The 10,101-nt window shown below is 35.7% G+C and overlaps 1 protein-coding gene across 2 annotated transcripts; it reads left to right on the top strand.

Annotated features, from left to right (window-relative positions):
- The first annotated feature begins 1,414 nt into the window (after positions 1 to 1,414).
- On the top strand, positions 1,415 to 6,044 carry LOC133777527 (histidine--tRNA ligase, cytoplasmic). 2 transcript variants are annotated; one of them, XM_062217181.1, is made up of 7 exons: positions 1,418 to 2,930; positions 3,103 to 3,282; positions 3,451 to 3,708; positions 4,166 to 4,300; positions 4,867 to 5,148; positions 5,270 to 5,410; positions 5,550 to 6,044. In XM_062217181.1, the coding sequence occupies exons 1-7, from the start codon at positions 1,557 to 1,559 to the stop codon at positions 5,850 to 5,852; spliced, it is 2,673 nt and encodes an 890-aa protein (XP_062073165.1). In that variant the 5' UTR covers positions 1,418 to 1,556; the 3' UTR covers positions 5,853 to 6,044. The 2 variants fall into 2 exon arrangements, with proteins under 2 accessions (XP_062073166.1, XP_062073165.1); XM_062217182.1 differs by lacking the exon at positions 4,166 to 4,300 and having other exon boundaries at positions 1,415 to 2,930.
- The last annotated feature ends 4,057 nt before the right edge of the window (positions 6,045 to 10,101 follow it).

Raw genomic sequence — 10,101 nt, forward strand, 5'->3', positions numbered from 1 at the left:
TTTCAGCGAGAGTTTGCAACTATATTGTTGTGCGACTTAGGCCAACCCAGTAGGTGCCACATGGCCTTCCGTCATATGCTCATTTCCAAGTTGCAGAGAAGACTCTGGTATATCAGGTGCTAGGGTTGTCACAAGAGTGGCTGACTGTGACACTATTGGTGCCACAGTTGAAGTGGTTGAATTTTCAGGCACATGATGGGTGGCATGGTGTAGACTCTGGTATACTTTGTTTAAAGTATATACAAAATGATCAGAAATAGTGAACAATAGTAGAGCTATAATTGTTCAACTTAAAAGAAGGTGACTTGCGTTCATTGAAGAAAATTATTTGATATTTTGGTAAGTATTTCAACAACGTTTTGGCGTGTCAAATTTTGCTCCAATATAATATCTTTGCCGTCTTTATTTATAGATTGGTTGAAGAAAATTATATTCTCTTAAATCGGGGATTTTGTTACTTGAATTTTTTACAAATTTCATTCAAATTTAAATATAAATAGTAGTTTTGGAGTGCTTGGCATCTAAAAAAAGTTAAACCCTCAAGTTCAATTTCTTGGTTGGAGTATGTTGACTGACTTTTTCGTCAACTATTAAAATAATAAAAAGCTTAAGAGAGAAGAAGATTAAACACCAGGTTTTACGTGGTTCATGCTATTAATTAACCCTAGTCGACAAGTCACTTGTATTGAAGATGAAAAACTTGCAAAACTCAAGTTCTCTTAGAATTCAAGTTGCGTTTGTGCTCGCTCTGAAAGTTGGGGATCTTTTTACAAGTAATGCCCTAGTCCTATTTATAGGCGGCTGAGCAAATTAAGTTCATTGATAAAAGCATATTACAATTACTACTCTCATAATGAGATTAGTTATTACAAAAATGAAAATTTCTTATATTAAATTGGCTGGTGGCTCCATTAGATATCTGGCGGCTCCAATACGAGGATGTCAAGCCCACTACTTTACTGGAAAAGTGCCCGTGTCAGGGTGGTAGTTGCACGTTCTCATATATCAGACGACGTCATGAGGCATCTGTTTTACTGTTTGGACGAAACCGACAGTACGATCTCTGCAATCACTGGGTGTCAAACAGGTGTCTGTTGTCCAAAGTGCCTCTCTGCCGACACTTGGCAATTGCCATTCTCCCCCGGAGAAGGTCCTTTGGTATTTTAATGAGTTGGTCATAGCTCGAAGGGCTCTAAAAGATCACCTTCCCACTAGCTCATCAGGTAGTAATGACCATTAATGACATACTCCTCCTCTAGTGACAATAATGGCGAAAACTGGACTCGAGCTTTCAAGAAAGACTAAGCAACATAGTAATTTATCGTGTGTCAAATGCTGAAAACACGAACAACACTGTCCAGATTTAGATTCCCATTTCTTGCATACCAAAGATTCCTATTTCCTGCATACCAAAGAGACCCTAATTGATTCCATCTAATTCTGCCACTTGGACGATTTTATAACTTTTCTTGAAGTTCACTTCAGAAACCATAAACCCTAAAATTAAATCAGGAGCAGCAAAAAGACCTCTTTTTGTCACTCCCTGAGCTCCGGCCATGGCGGAGAAAGTCGAAGTCTCAGTGACCACGCTAGGAGGCAAGGGATCGTCTCTGTCCTCATCCTCTGTCTATGCCATTGCCAATGGCCTTGCACAAGTACGAATCGACTCCTCAGCGCTTTGCAGGCTTGCCTCCTTCGATAACCGTACCCCGACCATCAAAGACTACCAATTCAACTTCTCCAATCACTTAACCACGGAAGAGTCCAGGGCCTCTGTTGCCGTACTCCTTAACAAGCTCCTCATCCTCTCTGGCTCGGCCAGCGTCCGTACGGTCCTCCCAGTTCGAATTGCTGAAGCATTGAACATGAGGAACTTGCAGAAGCTAGAGATTGATTCGTTAGATTTGACCGAAGAGGAGACTACTGTGCTGGAAACGTTGGGGCTGACCTCTTCTCTGTACGGAGTTTTCGCTCTTTTGGACTACCAAACGGCGGCTCTTTCGATGATTGCAGATGCAGTGGCGGCGATATCATGCGAGGCTTTGAAAGCTGACGTGGCAGCGTTTAATTTGATGGATTCCGGGGATGGGTATACCGCGAAGGATGAGATTGGTGTTTCCGGTGATATGAAGGTACTGCTGAATGGGTCTAAGTTGGTGGGGAAGGTTGAGATTAACGCGGTTTCGAAAATCCCCAAAATTCACGGCTGTTTGAGGGAGCAAGCCAAATTGGTTCATTCCAAGACTCGGGTCGAATTAAATTCTGTTGTTAAAGTTGGCAAAGGTGGGCCTGGGAGCGTCGCTGGGGCGGCCGGGATGGTTCGGACTGCGTTATTGCCATTGGCCGCAGCATTGTGGGACTTGGGTACTTGTAGTTTTGGCCGTTCTAAATCAAATTTAGAATCAATGGATAGCAATGATTTGCGGTCGAGTTTGGGAGGTTTGTTTGAGAAGAAATGCCCTAGTGATGATTCCTTGAAAAATGAGTTTAAGCTGGTCTCGGAATTGGTTTTCGAAGGGGAAGAGAATTATGACAAATTAGCGCATCAAGTGAATGTTTTGCTGGGGCTTGTGTGGAAAATTGTGGCTTGGGAAGCGATAACCGCATATGTTTCCCTTGAAGGTGCTGAATTGAATGAAAAGAGTAAAAGTACTGAGGTCAAAGGAGGAGAGAAAGCGAAAGTTGATAAGAAGAGTGAGAAGAAAAAGAAGGTGGTTTTGGGGAAAGGGACCAGTGTTATGATCCAGTTGATTAAGAGTAGACTGGCGAGTAAGTTGGATGGTTTTGGTAGTTCAGGGTTATTGGAGAAATGGGTTGAAGATCATTTATCCTTTATGGATCCAAAGGACATTGAGTTTGATAATTTGTTAATCAAAGTGAAGGAGATTGTGGAAAGCAATGAAACTAGAAGACTTCCCAAGCTTCCAAAGGTAATAACCAACTTGAAATTTTAATCATTTAGCATTTTTTATAGGCTTTCTTGGTTGTATAGTTGACACAAGAAGCTTCTCAGACTATGTATTGTACATTTTTAGCTGAATAAAATGGTTGGTGCCATTGGATCGAATGACATTTCCGACTTGGATATCTGTTACATTTCAGGGTACTCGTGATTTCGCAAAAGAACAAATGGCTATAAGGAAGAAAGCCTTTTCAATTATAGAGGATGTTTTTGAGAGGCATGGTGCTACAGCCCTGGATACTCCGGTTTTTGAATTAAGAGAGACTCTTATGGGAAAATATGGGGAAGACTCGAAGTTGATATTTGATCTGGCCGACCAGGTTAGCATTGATTTATTATATTATTTTCCTGTTTAATTGAAGTCGCCATTATTTTCTAGCTGTTTTCTAAAAACTTTGTCCCGGGAAGTCTTTTATTACACGCTATTTGAATAAATTGCTTCTAATTTGTCACAACTAAGGTTTTTTTATGGTATCATTGGTTGACAGGGTGGGGAGCTCTGTTCTTTGCGGTACGACTTAACTGTTCCTTTTGCTAGGTTTGTGGCTATGAATGGCATAACATCCTTCAAAAGGTACCAAATAGCAAAGGTTTACAGAAGAGACAACCCATCCAAAGGAAGATATCGTGAATTTTATCAATGTGATTTTGATATTGCGGGTCAATATGAAAGAATGGGGCCAGATTTTGAGATTATTAAGATTTTGACTGAATTACTGGATGAACTAGAAATCGGAAAATATGAGGTAACTTCTCTTTCCTAATTTCCTGTTCTTCTATCCACTTTGATTAGTATGTGTTATAAGCAATTTTGGTTTTTTCTATGGATTGGACTAGTATTAAAACGCATAAATTTTGCTATCTTACTCATGGTTCCTGCCCCAATGGTTTGAATCATGAATGATGTCAAGGTAGATTTTATAGTAGATGTTACCATAATATTTTGTTAGTGATGGAATATCATCACTTCTCACGATTCATGACACTAATGGCTGCAATAACTTTATTTTTATAAATTCAATAATTTTGATGTAATGCTAAATGGAATGTTGATCCCGATCCATTGTTGTCATCTCCTTTATCTCCTTATCAATGTTAACTGTTTACTTGTGTATTGCTGTTAAAAAATCTTCTCTAACTTGTTGCATGGAATCTTTGGATTTTTTCTTAGAATATTTTCTATTGCTTTCTTAATGTTTACAGATAAAATTGAATCATCGGAAGTTACTAGATGGAATGTTAGAAATTTGTGGAGTGCCCTCTGAGAAGTTTAGAACTATTTGTTCAAGCATTGACAAGTTAGACAAGCAACCTTTTGACCAGATTAAGAAAGAAATGGTAATGACCTCGACATATCCCTGTGTTTGTGTGTTGGAGGTTGGTTTTATTAACTCAATGCATATGCGGGTGTTTTGATGCTGCATTTGTTGCCATTTTTATTTTATATTTCTTTTTCTTTACCTGCAGTTGAGTTTGAGTGCTTTCATCTTTCTTTCCTCCACACTGACACACGTATATGTATATTTGGTTTGAGCTAAACAACTTCCCTTTCCCTTTGATTTGGGGTATATATTGTGTGATGTATCTTGAAAGTTTGATTTGTGTTGATTTCTTTTGTATTTGTAGTTATTACTTTTCATTTGAAAGAGTAAGTTATTATTTCAACTGTCACAAGCAAAGAAATAGTGTCTAGGCTCCATATCTACTGATATGTTTTATGATCCATGGTGGAGTCCAAAATAGTTGAACTAAAGTAACATCTGTTACTTGTACCCTTAACATTGCTCGCAAAAATGCTTTTGAAAAGAGAAGCTATTTACCCTTTTGATGTCTTTACGTTTTAATCTTAATCTGGTGGATTTGTAATGTTTTTCCTACTATCTTTCGTGGTGAATGTTTGATAGGTGGAAGAGAAGGGCTTAACTATCGAGACAGCAGATAAAATTGGTGATTTCGTGAAAGAGAGGGGATCTCCTCTTGAATTGTTAAGTAAACTTAAAAGTGAGGGGAGTGAATTCTTGGATAATAATGCATCTGTTGATGCTTTGAATGATCTGGAGATTTTATTCAAGGCTTTGGATAAATCGAAGTGTATCAACAAAGTGACTTTTGACTTGAGTCTTGCCAGAGGTCTTGATTATTATACTGGAGTGATTTATGAAGCTGTTTTCAAAGGAGGTGCACAGGTGAACTTGTTTAGGTCTACGCAAGCACTTAGGCTGTTATAACTTTCAGACTATTACCTTTACTCTAAAAAATAAAAGGGCCTTAATTTTCCATGTAAAACTAACCGTTGATTGTCCTTAGGTTGGTTCAATTGCTGCCGGGGGACGTTATGACAACCTAATAGGCATGTTTGGTACAAAGCAAGTTCCAGCAGTTGGTGTAAGTCTTGGAATCGAGCGAGTATTTAATATCATGGAGCAGATTCAGAAGGACCAGAACCAGGTGAACAATTTTCTTACTCGACAAAATTGCTCAAGAAACAATAATCAGATAAATGTTCTGATGAATATTTTGTTCATTTCCTTCGATTTTCTTTTACTTATTTTATTCATCTTGTGGGATTGTCCTGATATTTGATCAGACAACTAGAGCAACAAAGACGGAAGTGCTGGTAAGCATACTGGGAGACGATCTAATTCAAGCCGCAGAACTAGCAAGTGAGCTATGGGATGCGAAAATAAAAGCAGAATATTTGGTGACGAAAAGAATGAACAAGCACTTTGATCGTGCGAAAGAGTCTAAGATCCCATGGATGTTGATAGTGGGTGAGCGTGAAGTTAAGGAGGGGACAGTGAGACTGAAAGACTTTGAATCCAATGCCGAAGATGTGGTTGTCCAAAGAAGCAGTGTTGTCGACGAACTCAGAAGACGGCTGAGCCCTTGAATATGCATATGCCTTTATTACTTTGATAGAACGTATACATGCCTTTGTGGGTATTTGATTTGATGATATTACAACTTACCTCTTCAACTGATGTGCTTATTGATAAATATTCATTCTAATGTATATCGATGGCATTAAAATATTTTGGCTTTAAGAACATTGGTATCAAGGCCCATCCTTCTCTTGCTTTAATTGGTGTTAATTGTTAAATGATTACCTAATGGTGATGGAAGCGCTATTGATGTGGCTACATTTTGTCCAAGAAAAGATAAGGTCCCAAATATCCCAAACTACCTAGCTAAATAGGCTATCTCCAACTCATTTCTCTACCTTAGTATTATCTTATAAATTATTTTTGCATTACTTGTACTCTTTTTTATTTTCATCTCTAATCCAATACTAACTGCCTGTAACAATTGTGTAGTTACTAAGTCATTTAATTACTAGGGAAGTAATACACATCTGAATAATTATACTATTTTAAAATACATGATGTATTTGGATGTCGAGTGGTAATTATTTATGAATTTTAAAAAAAATAATATTATGTAATAAATATATATTAAAATTGATAGTAATTAGTAATTGCCCAATGTAATTACACCTGATTCTCATGGAAGGCTATGAAAATTGGAGAGTATAACTGGGTACCCTCAATTACCTCAAATTATATAGTTAAAATTGAGTAATTACTTCGAATTACACCCACTTTTCAATTTTAGGGTGGCTTTCCAAACATACAATAAATATCGCACTAAAAAATATATCCTCTTAAATATATATATATATATATAATACTCTCTTTATTATATATATTATTTTATGTTGACGCGGTTCTTCGCCAACAGGTAATTAAAAAAAGAAGAGAAAGGGATTAGTGCTCAGGTTGAACCGAAAAAGATAAATGATCTTAGAAAATGAAATGGTGACTCGAAAATACGTTTTTTAAGTGGTTCAAAGGTTAAAATCCTTCTACTCCACTAGTTAGTATTATTGCTATATACTGGATGTTTGATTACAGGGTCTTTCTTACAATTCCAACCCCAATTAACTCCCAAGGTCTCCATATATATAGGAGAAGGCACCTGGGAGTTGGTAAGAAGGTCATCCCGTGACCTTCTTACCTATCATGTCAACCCTGTGACATTCATGATTAATTCCTAAACCTGACACATAAGTGTGGTCAAATCAATAGGTAAGGGGATAATGGGCCGCACGGCCCAACTCACTCGTGGGTGTCTGAATACGCACGTTCCTGCTGCGTGTCCGAGAGGTCAAGGGTATATCAGACACGTGATATCTGATATATGCACATTTATCTTGCGTGATTGACTTTATAAAAGGTCTCAACCTCCAACTCCAGCTCGTACCACGAGCTGGATGCTTACCTCGACCTGCTGCCTTTGGAGTCCAGACCCAGTCCTTGAGCAATCTTGGCAAACCCTTAGGTTATCTCGAGCTAAGGAGGTAGGACCTTACGATGGCAGCTTCAGTCTTGGGGATGCCCACGTGGTAGTCATGATTAGGCTGTATCTCAGCTCGCTAATCAGCCCGTGGGAAAATCAAGGCGTACATTTTATATTATAAAATTTTTGTTGTAGCTTTATCTTCTTATTTGCTTATGATTTTATAAAATATTATGGGAAAAATAATTCTTGTATATTATTATGAGAAGAATAGTGTGCATTTATACTGTATAGAATAAAAAACATAAATACAGAATAAACTAAATCCTATAAACAAGAATTTTTTTATATATATATATATATACAGATCCTATAGCTGTTATAAAATCATTTTGATTTGACTATTATTTTGATTTAATTTCCTTAACATATCTGTCTACAATCTTGGGTTTTATGCCCTTGTAAAACCATATTCTTTATGTAACACATTTTATTATCAATAAAAAATATAATCCATTTTGGTTATCAATGCATTGCTCATGTGTTTTATTACATGATTATTTATTTAATATAAACGTCTATAAAATCCCGAACACGTGTAACTAGTTACAATTCTAGTGATTGTAATTATGTGTTAAAAAATCATTAGTCCTAAGATTAAATCAGTGCACAAGATTTTCACTAATTTAGTAATCTACGATATGATCTACTTACACAATGGCGTGATGTCTTATCCAAGACATTGACAAAGTAAATAAGATCGGATATATGTAGTTACATCAGACTAGGACCGACATTGATTATTAATAGATAAATAAGTATTGTTATTATCAAATCTAATCAGTGTCACAACATTGACCATATGTCAAGTCGATCTCAATTCTGAGTGATAATATTTCTATTAATTATATTATCTGGATCTTTTGACTTGTTCGTTAAAAGCTTACCCTACAACATAACCTATATTTACTTCTTGGAGATTCAAGTGTAATTGAATGAGAGTATTTAACATAGATAAAAAATCTATAGCTTCCGTAATAGAAGTAAAAAGATGATTTCCTTAATAACTTAGTTCAAATAGTTAAATCATTGAGTACTCATTTATGTAATCAAGTTTATGAAATTATCATTTATAAGGAATTTAGTGGGAGTTAAGAATAAATACAAATGAGGGGTAAAAATGTAAATTTTACCCGACTCATTAGTAGGTCATCGATAGAGGATTAACTAAAGGTAATGGTTATAACAATGGATAATGTATTCACATTAGTGGTAATACATTCTATGAATTCAATAGTTCAATTCTGAGTCTATAGTGGAGCCATGATGAATTAATAAGTTGTGAGATAATATATTCTATAAATAAACTTATGAAAACTTATTGTAACTTGTATTCATGGATTCATGGTCCCCACGTTGTCTTTGATTAAATCAAGCCTAAATGTCTCAAATAATTGATTTAATTATCAATTTAAAATATTGAATTGACTAGGTAATTTTGTGATATTTACATGAATTATGAATAAGAGAAAAAAAGAGTTATTGTAAAACATTGGACATATTTATCAATAATGACAAATTGATGTAAATATTAAATCAAGTTTAAATTATAAATAGTTAATTTGAATAAGGGTTTAATAATTTAATTAACTTAATTATAAAAAAAATAAATAGAAGGGTTTTGAATTTGAACCCACTGGACCTTAAATGTAAGACACACATCATGACGCCAACCCACATGGTGTGGCCGACCATGATGGGCTTTATTTATATTTTATTTTACAATTAATTTAATTAAGAAAATAAGTCCTAAGTTGTGTCTATAAATAGAATGTTATAGCTAGGGTTTTCAAGAGAAAATATTTGGTAAGTGCTCTGTTATAGAAAACCTTAGAATTACACTCTTCTAGCCACTCTCTCTTCTTCTCCTCAACTCTATCTCATGTGTTGAGAAAATTGCCCACACTAGTTAGGCTTGATCAAAGATTGGTGAGGAAGATTGTGGTTACGTCGTTTCAGTTCTTTGAAATTCATAGCAATTAGAAAATGACAAAAGGATAGAGAAGTGACAGGGTGAAGTCTCATTAATTTCGCTGCATATAAGTAAGTAATTTACTTTATCTCTGTGTTTATAGTTTAATTTCAATAGATGCATGTTCTAGGATTTCTATTTATGTTTTGATTAAATGAGAAATCACATGATAATAAGCAAGATCCTGTATATGTTACACTCCCCTTCAAGCTTGGTTGTAGATATTAATGAGTCCAAACTTGTCTAATATGAAATTAAACACTTGCTCTATCAACCCTTTTGAAAGTATGTCAGCCAACTGTTGATTAGTAGGCACATACTTGATACAGATAAGTCTTCCATCAATCTTTTCTTTAATAAAGTGATCCACTTCTACATGCTTTGTTCTATCATGGTGAGGGAGATTATGAGCTATACTGATGGTAGATTTATTGTCACAATAGAGTTGAATGAGATCTTCATATTTTATCTTTAACACTTCAACATAAAGTAGCCTTTTTATCTAGATAGTTTTACACACTCCATGAGCCATAGCTCTGTTCTCTACTTCTGCAATGCTTATTGCAATAACAAACTGCTTTTTACTTCGCCGTGTTACCGAGTTACCCCATAGGAGAGTACAATAACTAGATGTGGATTTTCTGTCGTTGATTGATCTAGCCTAATCAGCGTCTATGAAAACTTCAACCTTTCAATCACTCATATTTTTTTTAAATAATAGCTCTTTCCCTGGTGTTTGCTTTAAGTACCTCAAAATTTTATATAAAACATGAAGATGACCTTGACACGAACTATGCATATACTGACTTAC

The sequence above is a fragment of the Humulus lupulus genome, chromosome 5 (genome assembly GCF_963169125.1).
Source record: "Humulus lupulus chromosome 5, drHumLupu1.1, whole genome shotgun sequence".
Taxonomy (NCBI): domain Eukaryota; kingdom Viridiplantae; phylum Streptophyta; class Magnoliopsida; order Rosales; family Cannabaceae; genus Humulus; species Humulus lupulus.

Excerpts from the sequence above, each read along its gene's own strand:
- LOC133777527 (XM_062217181.1), top strand. The coding sequence starts at position 1,557 with ATGGCGGAGAAAGTCGAAGTCTCAGTGACCACGCTAGGAGGCAAGGGA. Across the intron at positions 3,283-3,450 it reads TATTTGATCTGGCCGACCAG|GGTGGGGAGCTCTGTTCTTT; the intron begins GTTAGCATTGAT and ends ATTGGTTGACAG. Across the intron at positions 5,411-5,549 it reads TTCAGAAGGACCAGAACCAG|ACAACTAGAGCAACAAAGAC; the intron begins GTGAACAATTTT and ends ATATTTGATCAG.